Here is a 17,742-nt window from a genome sequence, read left to right as displayed (position 1 = left end):
TACTAGGATTTTTTATGCTCCAAGAAAGCACCTATACATACTTCTGTGCTTATGCCATGAAATTTGTTGCTATGGAAATATCAAAACCAGTCTATGACTAAGAACAGGCAAACCTGTTCAGGCAAAATAGTATCTAGCCTCAATCTCCATTCAACAGTCAAAATGAATTGTAGCCATTTTCATGCTTTATAGTGGGTTAATATCTTTCCTGTATCATTAAAGTCTTTTAGCCACTTATATCCAATGCGCACAGGCTCCAGCTCACCCACTTCAATGCATAATTTGGGCACAGCAATTCCAGCAGCATCTCTGAGAAATCAGGTTAAACTAAATTAGATTAAATTATCCTTACTATTCTTTGCCTTCTCTTGCTTCCTTTACATTTCTTGGCACAGAAGCATTTTCTAGATTAATTACAGCACTGACTGCACCACCTTCCTTCTAAACATTAAAACTTCAGATGATTTATTGCTTCTGACATGTAGAGTGCATTCTGAAGATTAACTGAATGCAAACCTTCAGATCTGAGGGGGAATTTAAAAAGAGCAACAGCATCTTCCAGCAGAGTGTGTCTTGGATCCTGCTGTCTGAGCAGCTTCTCCTGGTGGAAAAAAGTTGACCTCAGGCAAACAACTGTGGGAGAACACGTAAGGTAGGCTCACCAATGCCCAAAATTGCCCCTTAAAGGAATATATTAACAAAGGTTTATAACTGATGTAAGCATTTACCTGTCTCCCCTTCCTATTTATTTAATTACCATGAATTTAAGTATGATGGCAGAACATTCTTAACTAAGGATGCTTTCCTGTTTAAAGAATAGATTCAAAGATTTAACCTCTGTTCCCATATGAGCCCTACACACAAATGGTCAGATTATGTGATGAATTCCTAGGAGAGTAAAATTGTACAGAACTGCCAAGATTGGGTTTTTTAGAGTCAATATGCATATTGTGTGAGGCTAGATGTAAAAAACTAACAATGTTAACACATTCCAGGGCCTAAAGACAGAAACTATTGAACATGACAAAGCCACACTTCTCAAAAGAGCTGAAGTACCATTTCTTCCTTGACTTACAAATCTATTAGACAATTAAAAAAGACTGAAGCTATTTTGAAAATTCTGGAAACATTAAGTTTTTGGTTTAAATGATAAATTGCTGTTTAGTAAGTGTCTGTATACTTTCATCAAGAGGCAAGGCAAATGCTCTTTCACTCTGCCAACACACCATAGAGAATGCAACTACCTGGAAAATTACACAGTGTAAGAACACACGGATTAATATGATGTAAAAAATATGAGGTCAAATAAAGTGTGTTCCCATAAAGATGTCCACGACAAAGTTGCCATAATAATAATAATAACCAAAAGTGCCGCAGGGTAAAATTTTCAAAAGTGTTCACGTAACTTACAGTGCCAGTCCTGTTTTCAGGTTAATGTTTCTTTAGAAATAATAGTGTCTTTTACAAAGGAATTATTTTTCTCTTACACACCTACAAATGTTATAGAAATAGAATTTACCATCCTAAATCAGAAAAGCTGGTTTTGAAAATTTGTCCTCATTACCTAAGGGCTTGTAATGTGAAGACTTTGCCTCAGTAAAACTACAGAACTCCCTGTCTCAAAAGAAACATTGATGCATTCCTCGTACCAGTTCATTCTACTACATTTTATTGCAAAATGTTACTAACGAAGGTAAACATGACATGGTCACACACTGGTATATAGAGGGGGGAAAAAACAATTAGGGAAAAAACTCAAATTAAAACCAGGATAAGAGGACAGAAATCAGAAAGCTAATATGATACAACACCGAAAGTCGACAGTTTGAGTCAACACATGACTCATCCTCTTCAATAAGACAGATATAAGGATATGAAAGAATACAAGGTTATTATTATAAAAGGCAGTTTTCAATGAGACATTTTTATAAATAAGGATTAAATTTAGAAACCCATGATGGTTTCACAGAGGAATTTTAGTCATATTAATTCTTCTTACCTGTTATAGTTGCTTTGTTAATAGATGGTTGATTACACATTGGTGATCGTCTGTTTAAAAAAAAAGGAATAAAAGGTATAAGCCTGATAAACTCAAGGATGACTTGAACAATATAATAGAAAATACATTTCCTTGGGAAATTATTTGGGACTGGAATACCCTGGCATTGCCAAAGAAAAAGTTCATCTAGAACAGATACTTCTTTCTAGTGTAGAAGGGAATTCACAACTGACCCTGAAACCTCTCTGCAGATTGAGAACTCCAAAAAAGGAATATTTTAGGAATTTACAAGTTCATTAAAAACCTGCCTAATCATACCTAGAGCTTATACCTAGCTCAAAGTTTAATTTATATACATAGTTACCATTATTCTAACATGGCTTGCACTTCCTATGTTCTCTGACTTGAAATACTTTTTTTTATTATTATTATTTTTCACTCCCTTATTTTGCATATACATTCCACACACTGTTTTGCATATACCTTTCACAATAATCTTTAGGGCAAACAGCTCAGTGGACTGCTTTGCCCATTGATGAAAGCTAGAAGTTGGTGGACTGACACAGCTGTGTAGGGATGTGTGGATGACTGCAAGCAGGGGCCACACAGGGTCTGCATATTCCAACCAAGGGGGCTGGACATATCTTTTAGTGTCAGTCGCTGCATACGCAATGGTAGGCAGCTGTCTTTGGAATGCTAATTACTTCTAAGTTCTAGAGACGCACATTTTGGGTGAGGGAAATGACGCCACCACAAAATTTGCCAGTGTAACTAACATTAATGTTAACTGTGACGCTGCAACACGGTTGGAGAAAGACCATATTTATAATGTCTCATTTATAATCATGAACTACTGTCGATAAGTGGGATGTCATTATCTTGAATGAGTTAGGCAAAGTTCTAGGTTCAGATCATGCAAGTAGCTCACAATGAGTGTTGCTGTCTGCTCACTTTGGTTCATTTGCAAGACTCAGACTCTGCCTGAATGATCATCTTTGAATGATCTTTGACATATGACTAATTTATTGAAAATCATGTAAATTGCACAAAACCCACTCCAAGTCTATGCATGGATATATTTATGCAAGCAATGCAAGAGCAATTAGTAGGCAAGGAGGCTGTCGTCTCAGCTATCAAGTATAGCATCTTTAAGGGATTAATAAACTCATTACTCATCCACATTTTATGCAGATTTGGTGGCACAGACCGAAATCTGTAATGTCTAATTGTTATTCTTAGTTTACATTTAAAAAGTATCACTGCAAAAAGTTCAGTGGCCAAAAATTGACACTCACTTGCTGGGTGCCCGATCTTGTAAATTGGTTAATGCAGCAAAGTTATTCCGTACAGTACGCAGGCTGGCCAGCACCTGGAACAGACAAAATGGTTTCAGTCTAAATTTCTGCACAGGTGAGCCTGATTTATCCCCATTCCACTGTGCTGAAAGAAAAAGGAAAGGACATTGCAAAACAACTGTAAAAGGTTTCCAGGGTTGGTTTGTCTGAAGCCTTTGACCATTATTTAACAATAACATGTCTGTAATACAAGGGCAATAGTTGATTTCTTGTTTTTCCTCATAAATGACTCATTATTTGTTTAAAGGCAGACTTACTTGAAGAGGAGGAAAGTTTTTCACAGAATACTTCTTAGTTCTTTAAAATGAGCATAAAAGCATTCGTGATTGGAAGATAATAGCCTATTCAAGTGTAAGACTTCATGCATAAGAAACGATTACAGAATCTTCCATTTGCAGTTCAGCCCCCACAAACCTCAAAGGACAAAGGGAATGAGATTGTCTAGACTGCCAGGAAAAATAGAATTGAGTCCCTTAAAGGGCACATTTCGGGACTTTGTGCAGAAGGCCAGAGTAAGAGGAAGGTATCACCTAAGCAGGTGGGAAATGTCTGCAGGCTCTTACAAGGTTTGCACATTGGGAAAGATGACATAAATGAACTTCTTTCTTTCTGGACTTAATTTCATGCAAGACAGCAGATAGTGGAGGCAGTAGCAGAGTGTCTTCTTATTATAAATGGCATAGGCACTTTCTTCTGAGGGCAGTTGGATAAATGCAGCAAATTTGTACCATGTAAAGATAATAAGATGCACCTCTCTGACTAGGGAGAGGCAGTTCAGCTGATGTCAGGGAGGAACCACAAGTTGTTTGGAACCAGACTGGGAAGAGGAGGAAAGAGCAACACTAATCACTGGTGTGTCTTTGCAGGAGTTGCCCATTGTTATTTCTCAGCACAGACTGGGCTGGTTCCCTGGTGAACCTGTCCTAGGAGTTACAAAGGTGGGAAAGGGGATATGGGTTCCAGAGGTCTGAGTCAAGGAGGATACAACCCTCTTTTCATAGCCCCTTAAATTTATACATGAGGTAGGAAGCGGGGTAGGAGGCTGAAAAGAAAAGAAGGATTTAGTGAAAGCTTGTAACAGACAGAAAATACTCTGGAGATAATAATGACTGGCAGTGCTCTAGCTATTGTAGGTAATTCCCAAATGAGCTAAGATAATAAAAATACATTTGTTGCCTAATTAGACAGTATTAATTTAATTATGTTTTCCTTTCCAAAGATCAGGAGGCAAACTCACATATTTTACATTCAGCATGGAATAAAAATAATTACATATGCCATCAAATTTGCATGCCCAGGGTACAGTGACACTAACAAATGTTGTATTTGGATGTTGGATATATGCAGAGGGAAATCAGGCATAAACCAAGCAGAAAGGGAAAGAAGATCTTGGAGTTCAAAAGTTCAAAAATGAATACATGCAATACAAAGAAAAACTGCTGAAGTATGAAAATATTGTAAAAGGAAAGGATGAGTTGAAGGTGGGAAGAGAAGGAAAGCATAAATGGAAAAAAGTTGGGCCTATTAAGGTAAGACACTTCAGTGACTGCAGTCCATTTTCAATTCTCTTCAGTTGATCTGCCTGGGTTCAGTTTATGTGTGCCAGGATGCTGAGACAGATTGTATATGCTAGTATTATCAAAGAAGCATATCTATGTGGCTCCCAGAGATGTCTCAGGCCATGAAAAAAATGTTTCTACTCAATAAGCCCTGCTGGACTCAAATTGGCTGTATATTCAGGTGCACTGAGAATTGGGAGCACGTACAAAGGTAGCTAAGTGACTCCTTGGTGAGTGATCTCAGGTACAGCCATGCTTACTAGCTCTGCCTCTGCTGGAGTGCAAGACATGACTGTACCAGCAGCACAGGGCTGAGTTTCAGAAAGGTTAGTAGGCTAGGCACGATGCCATGTGAAAACATGAACCTAGCTGAGGTACGTATTGGATCTGAAATAACAGGACATTTAGCACCTGGGGTGCAGCAGAAAGAAGTGTGCAGAGCTGCAAGGTTGCTCAGGGCCAGTTACGAGTGGAGGCTAATGAGCCTTGCTGGACCTACACTCGGGTCCCTGAAGAGCTGCGAGGGAGTCTCTCTACTGTGCCCACCACTATGCACATTGACCAGATTTCTCCACTGTCTGAGATATTATCAATCTCTCCTTTTTCAGAAAGCAGAGACTTGACTGTTTGGTTTGTATGTCCTTCTATTTGTTCTTCTGGCAGGTGAGATAACTGTTTTGTAGGTCCAGGGATGAAATGTCCAATCCCTGCCCAGCACCCCAGCTGCTTTAGCACACATGCACATTTTTTGTCACTTTCTGCAAGTGCAAGGTGTCCCACATACATAGCAATGAATGTAAAAGCGACAACAAAAACTTTGGCCACTGGCTACAGTGGACCTAAACAACTTGACTTATTGTATAAAGGTATTAATATTTATAAGTCTATTATAGTATAAGTACATAAAATACTATTTCAGTTTTTCATTATAATTTGCTTAAGTGACAGTTTCTCTGTCCACAGAGGTTCCAATTGTGCTTAAAGTTTCTAGAGTTAGATTTGTGAGCAAAAAGCAACCAGTCATCTGTGAACCTCTTTGGGTTTAATCCCTAAGTAAATAATACTATTTTCAAAATCAAGTTGTATACAAACAGTTGCAAGTGAATTAAAAAATTAAACTTTTTTGATGATACAAAACCTACAGAATTTTCCCTTAAATTTCAAATCATTCAAATGATTTTCTCTTGAAAAGCAAAATTCTACAAATAACTAAATTACAACAGTTGCTGTGTATTACAATATAGAGGAGTGCAACTAATAATATGCTCGTGATAAATTTTTTAATTTTAGCTTACAGAATTCCATTCTAGTAAAAATAGTAAATTATCTTGTCCTGGGTCCAGATTCTATGTGGGGTACACAGTGTGCCACCCTGCCTCCAGTTAAGAAATGCAGCTGCACTACCATGGTGATGTGCTGAATAGCAACTGAAATGCTAAAACTGGAACTATTACCACCAGGTGGCTCATGATCAGATGAAACAAGCTTCCTGATCAATTGAAGAAAATACGGATGGTTTGCAATAACTGGAACATGTGTTCCACGTGCCATGATCTACTGCTACCAGGAAGCCCCGAATGGATTAAAACGGTGCTTTTGCTGTTTGCAACACAAAAATGCATCTACATGATGAAATACTGCTCCAGGAAGATATTGAAAGGGTAGTTTGTACGATGAGTAGACATTGTACTGGCACATGGGATGCAATTTCTGAAGTCCTGAGTGAGGTCCTGATATTGCTAACATAACTCAGAGGAATGGGCCCTGGGCTTAGCTGCAGATGCAGTCTGTGAGCAGGCCCCACTGGGAGATGGGATTTGCATATTCAAATAACTTTCAGATAAGGGCTACGTTCTTCCTGAGTCCAATCAGATGTCACTTCCCCTCTATTAGGCACGCTCTCTCAACTGCATCTCAATTCCCCCTGTGTTGGGGAATGTGACATGTGATAACACCCTGTGAGTGCTCTTTCTCCTGTTCAATGCAAATGAAAACAGGTTGATTTAAACCACTGCTAGCAGGGTTTTGCACTGAAATACTAAAAGCTCTCAAGTAATCAATTACAGCACCTTGGCGCAAGCATCAATAACATTCATCTACTCCTGGTTCAATTGCTGAAGCACATCCCTCAATGCCAACAAGAATACGAAACTGCCCTTAAAACAAATAGGGTGTTTTGTCCCAGGAAAAAATGTCCATAAATGGGGTGTAATATTTGCCGTTTTTCTAGGCATAATATAACTTGTCCTTTCTATGTAGCATAATTTGTAATAAAAATTCAGATGACAATGAACATGAATTCAATATAGTAAATATTATTGGATTGCTTGACTAGCATACAATTTGTATTTTTTCTGTGCCCAAGAGTTAGGGGTTTTATGTTTCCTGAGGAACTAAAACCAGAAGTGGTTTTACATTTTTTCTCCCTTGTTTTTCCTGTAATTTCTTCTCTTCCATTATTGTTGAAGTATATTTACCATTTGAGAGACCTTAAAGTATTCTTAGAAAAGGCCCTGGCTTAATCTTTTCTCTGCTAATAAAAGATGAAGGTATTGTTCATATTAAGGACTTGATCAGCCAGTGTCTTATAAACACTGTATCTGTTTACAATATAATGAAATATATGATAACCTATTAAATGAATTATTAACTGTTTTAACAGCTTATCATTAGACCAAAGCAACCTGCATATTCAGACTGAAGCTGGACACCTTATTCTTATTTGAGACTGCTTTGTGACTCAACATTTCTTTTTCCATTCACCTTCAATCACGTATGACTTCCAGATTTATTTCCCCCCCTGTACTTACACTGAATTAATTTTCATTCCTATCTATTACAGGGTAAAACCTATCATCATGAGTTCAAGGAACATCAGTGTTAACTTGTCATACATGATAAGACAGCTGTTTTGCTAAAAATTGTGGAGTTTCAATCTAAATTATATAGAGTTTTGTGCTGATGTTTTATAAACCAGAATCTGAATGGAAAAATAAAATAGAGATGGTTTTGTAAAGGAGTATAAGTATTCTGGGTAAAACTTATCTCACATCTAAAAATTGCCTTGTACTGAATGCATAAAAATTGTTCAAAAGGAGAAATTGTAACTACAAAAAGCAGGAGAATAACAGAGAGCACAGATTTGTCTTCATCATGACTGTTTGCTACAGTATTTGAAAAGAGATCAAAGGTGTTTATCGTGTTATTGTACTTCAACTTTTCAGATAATCAAAAGCATTAAAAAAGAGGTATAACAGGATATGGGAGGTTTATGACTTCCTCGTTTAGATGGCTTTTTCCTGTTTGAAGCAAACATATCTTATATAATATTAACAACTGAAAACAACTGGTTTGGCCATTTGGCCTTTTAACTGTAAGATTGCGTGAGAAATAGGGCAAAATTGTGCCTACCTGAGCAAATGGTGTCACAATCAAGTCATCTCCATGTCTGAAAAAATGAGCAGAGTTGTAAGTTAGGTATTATTGAAAACTTATCTCACTGCTTTAACAGAAAGAAAATCAGGTTTTACAATGCACTGTAGGTAACTCCAATTTTATTCTTCTGCAGTTACTCACTACTGCTGCTTTACACATTCTTTGAAAAGTAAATTTGAACTTAGTTATTGCCCAGCTGCTTGGCATGTCTTTGGGATGGCTGATGAACCAGCTGGTTTCTGCACTGCGGGTTGGGCAGGTGACCGACCACCCAGGACTGATCTGCCGAGATTTCATCCCAAAGGATGGAGCTGAAAATACCAAAAGCCACCCCACTAAGGGTTACCAGCAAGTTTGTGAGCACTGGATGGGCAAGTAACTGCAGATGGCTGTGTAGCACATTGCAGACAAATAAAAACCTATAAAACTTTTAAACTGACTCACACTTCTGTAGCTATAGGGGGTGTTACTGAGAGTGTGGTGTTGCTGTGGCAACCTCACCCACACCATGGGGTGATGTATGGGCAAGGTGCTGGGATGACGCACTGTAAGGGAAGAGGCAGGAAGGGAATGAGGGGTTCCTTTGCTTCAGCACCGAAAGCTGCCACTTGAAGCCGCTTCCAAAAAATATAGTCTTGTACATACAAGTAGGCTGAAGGGCTGTTAAGCTTAAGAGTAGCATCTGTAGCACTGAGGATATGGAGTCAGTCCTCTCCAGAGGACAACAGGCAGAGGGCAAACTTGGGAGTTTTCAGTTATCATATGTAGTATATGGCAGCAATCAAGATGGAAAGAAATTTTCCAAATACAAAAATCCAATATGACTCCATTTTTAATTCTCCTGTATTTTCTTGCAGTGAATTTGTTGTGATGAGTTACAAGTTGCAGCTTTCAGCAGAAATTACCATTGCTTTGGTGCTACTTTAATGTTATTTAAGTTTAAGCATAAACTATGAGTATTTAACAATGGATTTCAAATCCATGAAAATCTAATCAGATTTCTTTCTGATAAATAGAGAAATATGATTTGCGTTTGAGTTGCTTCAACATCGTTCTTACGATTTATATACTGTCCACAAGACAGTAATGTTTTTGCAGGTATTGTAAAAACCTAATAAAAAAGCAGTAAATACAACCAGAGAAACAGAACTCCCCAATATTCAAAATTATCATAATGCTTAATATTTGTGTAGCTGTTTTTACTACCATCTGTTTTATTCCTGTTAGTTGAAACAGAGAAATGGATTTTTACAGACCTTGTGGAAGAAGTCTGCATGTTTAACAAGGTCTTTGCAGGAGTGGTTGGAACAAGGTGTTGCTTCAAGTGAAACCACAGTCCCAGACTGGCTGAGAAAGCCTGTAAGCCTGATCCTCACACTAAACCAGAAGAAACATGGCACCATGGGAGGAACTCAGAGGCTTTAATTGCCCAATGAAGCCAAATCCAGTCAGTTATTATAGACATCAGGAATCAGCTCAGGGCATTAACAGGGGAGTTAATGACCTGATGGGTTTAGTACCTCTTCACATTTTCATTGGGTCATGAAAACATCAGGAAATGCCCTAGACTATTATTTCTGATCAGGTTTGCTTAATGAGTTACACAGCTACACAAAGGCTTCAGCAGAAGATAAGCCACATCTATGTTTTCCTTTTCTCTCCTGTTCTCCACTTAAACAGCCATAATGTGAATATATACACTACCTCACTTCCAAAAAAATTATGCTCTTTGTCTTCAAATTCTGTGAAATGGTATTATCTGCTGTCTGACAGCTGGCTTACCTGTTCCTCAGTAAAATCTGTTCATTTCTTCCCCTTTATAAAGAATATTTTCACTATTTATGTATAGCTACTGCCATTTTCTCTTCTGTGTTGACACTTAAAGAGGCACAGCTGTGCAGAGCAAGGAATCCTGTGTTAGTCATATGAATGACTTCTGCGAAGATGGAAGAGCCTAAAGCCTCAAGTAAATTATTTGCCAGTCTTTATCATGCCTACCCACTTTATCTGTTACTCAGGTTGTTTAGACAAAAAGCAAACAAAAGGTTGAGCAAATTCTTAGAAATGAGTGTGTTTTCTGAGCAATCAAATTCTGCATAGAAACTGTATCTAAAATCAATATGCAAACCATTTTTTATTCATCTAGTCTAATTCCCATATTTGGAAATGATGAAGGGGCAGAATCCTGGAGATGAAAAGTTTTACAAGTTGCAGCAGCACTGGACAAAGAACAAAAATATTAAATTGTTTCTACCTCTGAATAAGCCAGATGATAGAGTAGAGCTAGTTCTTTTTAGCATCACAAGCATCTGTCAGTGGCAAACACTCTGAATGCCCAACATAGGACACAAATGCACGAAATATTCATCAGTGCTTCAAATTCCCAGGCAACTGCTACAACATAGTTATTAACTGTCAAAGTGCACACTGGCAAAACTATGAAAACAGGATGGTCCTTCTGAAAAATTCTTGTGGACTTCCTTACTGGAGGTGGTACTTTCTTGCTCTTCTTCCCATTCAGTGCCCCTGTTTGCCACCCTTTGAATACTGTGGCACTTCTAAGAGGCAACAAATACATATTTCCGGGCTTTCTGCCCTGGAGGTTTTTTTTCCTTTATATAAAATAACATGGCCCTGCTCCTCTAATTTTCAAACTTCATTCTACTTAAGCTCTTGCTGGACTGCATTTCATTGGAGAATACTGATAAAATACTGTAGCTTGTTATATTTAGAGGGGGCATTATTAAATACTAATTTAATGCACTGAAATCAACCCAGGATTTAATTTCCACTTTTCAAATGCCCCTTGTGTCAAGAGCAACAATACCAGAAATTATCATTATTTTGGTGAAAGTGTGATACTTAAAGTACACATATCCACAGCTTTTGCAAAGCAGTTTAGCACACACCAGACGCACTTGAACAGAAAAGCAATTGCATAGTGTGGTGAGTAATCTTTAATCCACTTTGGTCAGGAAATCTGGAAAAGGTGAGAGTTCTCAAAAAGGGAGCAGACACGTCTGAAGTGTGCTATTTTTGTACCGAAGAGCAAGAACATATGATTCAATCAAAGCGCCATTGATCCACAGTGTACTGTGGTATAGTAAACACTACAATGTATGAGTGTCCTGCTGTTTTCTTTCCAAATGATAAGGAAGCTGATAGATGATTCTGTCTGGATTCTGGACAGGATAGTGCCACACATCTATATACAGAAGCAGCAAGAGGGAGTGTAAACCCTGTGCTGTATATCACAAGCTTGAAATATAAACAGAGTTGTTAATCTTTAAGGTTAGAAGAAATTGTTCACATCAGTGTTAGACTCTGTTAACTAGAATGGTTGGCATACTTATTTACATCTTCATTTTTTGAAAGAAAGACAGATTTGAAAGCAGACTAATTTTCACATAGCCCAAAAATTTAAAATTATAAAATTTTATCACCACCAAAAAACACTGCTAAAGCATGCAACAGTCCACATGAGATGAACTGCTGTTACACAAAACACAGGCCAAATTTCCATTAGCAGACCAAAGATTATATAACGCATTGCAAATTATTTACCATATTAAAGTGATGAAACCTAGCCTTCTGCAAATTTTCTGGGTTTTGCTTCCTAACCTTTCCTGTGGGACATACTTGAACTCACCCCATATAACCTATGATAGTCCCCACCCTGGAGAAGAGATAAAAGTGCTTGTGCTAAGTCAGAAGTTAGATGAACATGTTCAGCTGACTGTTGCCAAATAAAATGTACAAAAATTCTGCTTCCTTTCCTCAAGACTGGCATTAATTTGTCTCTTCTATCCCAATTACAGGACAGTAATTAACTTTGCCCCCACTAAAAAGGAACTTAGAGATGCATGCATGGACAGACAGAAGAGCAGGCAGGAAGATTAACACAAGGATAGACAGGGTGACTGTGTTACTTTTACTTCTTAATTAAGTTGGGATAATTTAATATAATCATCTAATAAGAGGAGTAGCTAGACAGATACTCTGCAGACCTGCTAGGATACAGTTAAAAAAGAAAGGGTGTTTTTTTAATGTGGTCAGAAAAAAGTCAAGATACCTATTAAGAAGTGAGTCCCAGACCTTAAGAGACCACTAAAAATGTGAGTCTGCACTTGTCAGTGTGGAGCTTCGCAGTGAAAGTCCTGAATAAGGTTTGTCTTCGTAAAGGCCATAGTAAACTCAGATTAAGCTTTCCTAGACATATGTGAAAAATACCAAGTGAGTGATCTTGAGGACACATGTTGCAGATGGGAGACATAAACAGGATAAATAAGAGCTCTGTCTACATAGAGGGGGAAAATGTACAAAACATTTACACCAACTTGACACATACCTTTTCATGGACAAGATATAGTCAAAATAAAATTCCTGGTTAATCTTGATACAATTTTTATAGCCTAAATTATAAGACTAGTGGAAAGAATCTTGACGCTTTGTACCACTTTAAAGCATGATGCTACTGGTTTGCCACACTCCTCCATTTGAATGAAAAACTCACTTATCTCCCCAGGATAAGTACTGGCTGAGGTTGTCAGTCAGGCTTTAAATCCAACTCGTGTACTCTGTGTTGAATTCTCTGGCTACAAACTTAGGACATAGCCCATTTGAAAGAATAAAGCTGCCAACAGACTTTGAAAAGCGCTAAGGGACAGTGGCTGTCTAGAATCCCTGAACTGTGCTCCACAGCAAGAACTAAGGCTTTTGTTGCATTGTCACAAGAATTGACTCCACTTTTACAGAGCTGTATTTGGGCGTTTTTTATTATAATTTTTTAATATAGAAACATAGCAAACACAAAAGCAAGGGAAAATCCATACTGTTCTACACACAGAGTACAAAATAGGAAAGAAGATGAACATGAAAGTAGTCTTCTATTTGAACCAGAAAATCTATTGCAGCCTGCTTTTTTCAGTGTAAACATCTACATTTGGATTAAACATGACATCCACTCATTTCTGTATACAAGGCTGATTCAGGCTTACTGTCCAATAACATGCAATAAATACAGCTTAGATGAGCCATTTGTGTTTTGCTTGCACATACGCTGGCACACAAATATACTACGTGCAAAACCACAAATGGAGAACAGAGAGTAAGGTGATAGTTTGCCATAATTGCTAGGATTTTTTTTTTTTCTGCCCCCATAACATTTTACAGGTGAAGCCAAATGAACACACAAGAAACGTGAATTAGGTATGCTGAAAATATGCACGTTGCTCAGATTCAGATTTTAGCAGCAATGAAATCTGACTCTAGATTGCACTCTCATAGAGTAATGGAAACATCATGTAATGATACTAGTCAGCAAAAGCTGTGCTCTAAGGAGAGCAGGCAGGAGGGGTGGCTGGCTGCTCCTTGCAGCTTGCACTTTATCATCATCTGCATTTGGAGAATCCAAATGGGCTGGTTCGCAATACTGCTTTTGCAGAGTCCAAAATCACAGTGCTCCAAGTTAGTTTATTCTGCAGGTATAGCACTTAAGTCATATTATCTCAATTTTGGAAGACTTTGAAAACAATTTTCTAGTCCTAATATGAGATAGCCCAGGCCTGGCTCCAAAAGTTAAGGCTGACTGGGCATATGAGGCACCTCTCAATGTTGTGCCCACATTATGGGGTGTGACAGAAACTGGCTTACAGCTTTTCCCAGATAGTCAGTGGGTTGCCAGTGATTTGCATCTCATTGAAAGGCTGAGTGCCATTTGAGGGATGATCAGGCATCTAAGACAAGAGCTAGAGTCTACGACATTGTGGGCAGGCTGGGATTTAGGGTTGAGACAGCAAGCAATTGAAATTGTTGATGGAGTCATGAGCTACAGAGGAGGGGGTTGTTTTTCCCAGAGCATTTATTTATTTCTGGGAACAGGTACCTTAAAGGATTTTTATGAAGAGCTACTTGAAACCACTTGTTCTATAACACAGTAGACAAAAATTAGACCCTGAATGAAGCAGACTCTTGTCAGCTATTGTCTGAGTGTTTCTGAACACTGTGCAGTTATGTCCTCCTGATACTTCTTGCTAATACAGCAAGAGAGCTTGCCCTAATTAGTCAAAAGTATTGATATAATATTGAAAGTACTGGAGAGTTCAACCTACTTAATTTCAGTTGAGCTTCACCAGATGGAAGAGGATTGACTTAGAAAAGCCATAGGCCCTGAAAAGTCCATTATCCCATCCAAAAGAAGGGCTGGTTATAGTGGTTCCTCTTGGGCTATCTAACTAAGCAACTTAGACTTAGGAAGACACACCAAAGGGAAAAAACATTTCTCCAGCGTAAATCTTACTAGCAAATACTTCAGATGTGTTTCCAAACACCCCAATTAACTTCATATGGAGCACAAATCCAGTTACTCCATTATGGTGTATTGATGAAGAAAACTACACCTGGCCACCTTATGATTAGAGATCCAAAAGATAGCTCAAAACAAATGTGGATGACTACACGACTAATACACACCAAGATATGCCATGTACTAATGTACCTGGAGCTTTCCAGGTATAATGGATATTTTGTACAAGAAAGTACTTTAATTTTTCATGCCACCATCTGAGTTCCTGAAGATATGCTTTATTAGGTTTGAAAGAAGCCTTTGAATACATGGAGTATGCTCTGTTGAAGTCATCACTGTTAGGTTACTCAAATTACAATCTTACTTCCAGTTGAACTGCATTAGCACCCAAGGTGAGAAGCACTCTCAAGACTTGGAAAGACAGAATGATCATATCCATTACAGAATAAAGGACTGAAAAGGAACAGTGAATACCAAGGTTTTTTTAAATCAGTATTTTGAGATTTAATCCAGGCAGTATCAGGAAGTATTATCTGGTTACCCATTTACCTTACTGTGCATCACCAGCATCATATCACACTGCCTGTGCTTTTGAGCAGACTAGAAACAAGAGACTTTGCTGGGTGACAAGGGCAGCTAACTACATCTCAGTGATGGTGATATGAACCAAGACCCATTGAATCCAGATGCTTCATTCAGGATTGCTGGATGGGCTGGAATCAGAATCAGCTGACTAACTCAAAGAATGGGAAGTATACTGTTTTTCAGCACTACATATAATGTGCTATAGGAACACTATCAAGCTTCTTCCATCTCCCATGAAAGTATCATAGCACCTTTGGAAGAGCTCAAGGGATCAAGGCCTCTTGTGTCAGGCCCAGCTACTTCCTTGCTCAAGAAGCTTAAATGTTTTCCACAGAGACTGCATTTGCACATCTGACTTGGGTAATCTGCCTAAGGAAATCATGTAGATACTGATGTAGTGGGCCATCACAGAAGGATGCCAGCATGATGTGCAAGTTATGAAAACACAGGACAGCTCAAGAAATCACCTGTATCATATTGCCCCAAACAGCCACCAAGCTTCAATGCTTTAATCTTACCATAATACAGCAGACCATTTAGATGACAGAAGAATGGTGGACAACTCTGAGCAACTGGCCTGTGTTAAGTCTGACAGAATTACTCAGTCCTAAAGAGAAAAAGAGCATGGACTTGCCAAAGTGTTTCACCAGTGTAGCTGGTTTTCCTTCTAAAATCAGAAAGCAGTCTGCCTGGGGATCACTGAGGCAATGGCAAGGGAAAAGAAGCTACTGCATTGCAGAGGTTTGGTTTGTGTGTTGAAGAGGGACTGGATTAAGCCAGAGGCTGTAGGACTTTGAACCAGAAAAGAGCTGAACTGAATCAGAAGAGTCCAGGCCAGTTCAGCAGTGCCATTGTTGGACTGTTCATAGAAGAGAAATCATCATTTAGCTCAAAGCAAGGCTGTAAAACAAACAAGTATCAATGACTAAAGGATAGGTTTGTTTTCTGCTCAGGTTAGAGAAAATTAGTGGGTGTGCACACATAACTGGAAGCAATCAAGTTAGTGCAGCTTAACAAGTTTCTATTAATCAGTTTTGTTTGCATTAGCTGACATATATAAACTCTTAGCTTGTCGCAAATGAAAATAAAATTTATTACCTTTAACTGTTTTTAAGCAGCAGACATTTGGTTGCTTGTTTGTCCCTGCCCCATGTGCTTAAGTCTTGAGAACTGATATGATTGTGTTACTTCTGAAGAATAAGAATACATGACTTTCCATGTGAATCTCCTACTGATGCAGGCTGAAAGATTTCCTGTCTAAAAGAAATGAGAGCAGAGCTGCTGAGAACAGCACCTATACAAGGTAACTTCCCAGCCTGAGCAAGCTTGCTTTCAGCCAGCCACAGGAAGATTCTCTCAGCTTCAACATTTAGAAAAAAGGGTCCCCTAACCAAATTCAAAGGCACGTAAATGTGTGTATGTAAGAAGAAACAAGAAGACTTCAAGAAAAATAAGGCAAAACCATCAGAATTTCAGATTGTCCATTTTCAGGGAACAAACTCTACAGCTAACACAGCATTAGTGCCACTGCAAGCATACAGAGCGTTGTTCGTGCCCTGAGGGGTGAAACAAGAGCTAAAGTTATTCTGGGTTGTGAAATAAATTCAGCCTGTGCATGTAGGTGATCACTGAGCTGGAAAAACAGTCTAAGAGGCATCTCCTAAAACATTCTCGTCCCTCTTCGCAAAGTTTTTTTTCTCCACGCTGCTCCCATCCTTCAGTATTGCGTGCATATGTGTGCACACACAAAACACACTCATCCTCCCTCTCCTCCATGGCTGAACTGTGTAGCAAGACCAGAGATGAGTGGTGGTGTGATGTAGCTGAAACCCCAGCTAAGAATCAGTTTTGGTACCATGCTTTTAATAACGTGCCACCTTTGACTGAAGAGGTTTAGGAATTCAGTCTGCCTTGTTTAGCACAGGAGCAGTAACTTGCTATTTTGTTTCAAACACCCATTATTTCCAGAAGAGGGAAAATAAAGCCAGACATGTTAGAAGTGTTTGAAGGGGAAGTGATGTGTTTGACAACTGACAGTTATATTCAGAAAAAGATTTTAGCATCTGCTCATAAAACTGGTAATGATTCTGTATTGTCTGAACGTAAGATAAAATCAATGCATTTCAACAGAAAAATCCTGATTCAACAACCATATAAAGGTATATTAGAATACCTTAGAATCTTCTGAATTAAAAAGCAGATCAAAAGAAGCCTTCTTAATGTGAAAATGTTCTCTTTTTGTTTACAGCATAACTGATTTCCTGATCAACAAATGGAGTTAGTGCAAACTTATTATTTAAATTTAAGTAAACTGGGTATTACTGAGTTCTTTGTTTTAGAGTCCATCTGTAAAATGTCCCAAGCACCTGGAAAGGACACAGTGGTCTTTTTTCGAAATGTTTTTGTTTATAACTCAAAAAAAGATTGTAAGTGACTTTACTAATTACTTAGCTTAAATTAAGCTGCAACCTGGAGATTTATTCAATGTAAAAGACCTTAAGAACA

General features: G+C 38.3%; 1 protein-coding gene across 1 annotated transcript in view; it reads right to left on the bottom strand.

Moving 5' to 3' along the window:
- Window positions 1-17,742, bottom strand: part of PDE4D (phosphodiesterase 4D, cAMP-specific) — a 371,220-nt gene that overhangs the window by 103,255 nt on the left and 250,223 nt on the right. The window contains exons 3-5 of the mRNA XM_010580553.1: window positions 8,325-8,361; window positions 3,295-3,368; window positions 2,000-2,049 (exon numbers count right to left, since the gene is read on the bottom strand). Coding sequence (XP_010578855.1) covers window positions 2,000-2,049; window positions 3,295-3,368; window positions 8,325-8,361 — 161 coding nt within the window. The remainder of the gene's footprint in view (window positions 1-1,999; window positions 2,050-3,294; window positions 3,369-8,324; window positions 8,362-17,742) is intronic.

The sequence above is a fragment of the Haliaeetus leucocephalus genome, unplaced genomic scaffold (assembly GCF_000737465.1).
Source record: "Haliaeetus leucocephalus isolate CR32 unplaced genomic scaffold, Haliaeetus_leucocephalus-4.0 Scaffold722, whole genome shotgun sequence".
Taxonomy (NCBI): domain Eukaryota; kingdom Metazoa; phylum Chordata; class Aves; order Accipitriformes; family Accipitridae; genus Haliaeetus; species Haliaeetus leucocephalus.
This window is presented reverse-complemented; position numbering and strand designations above follow the sequence as displayed.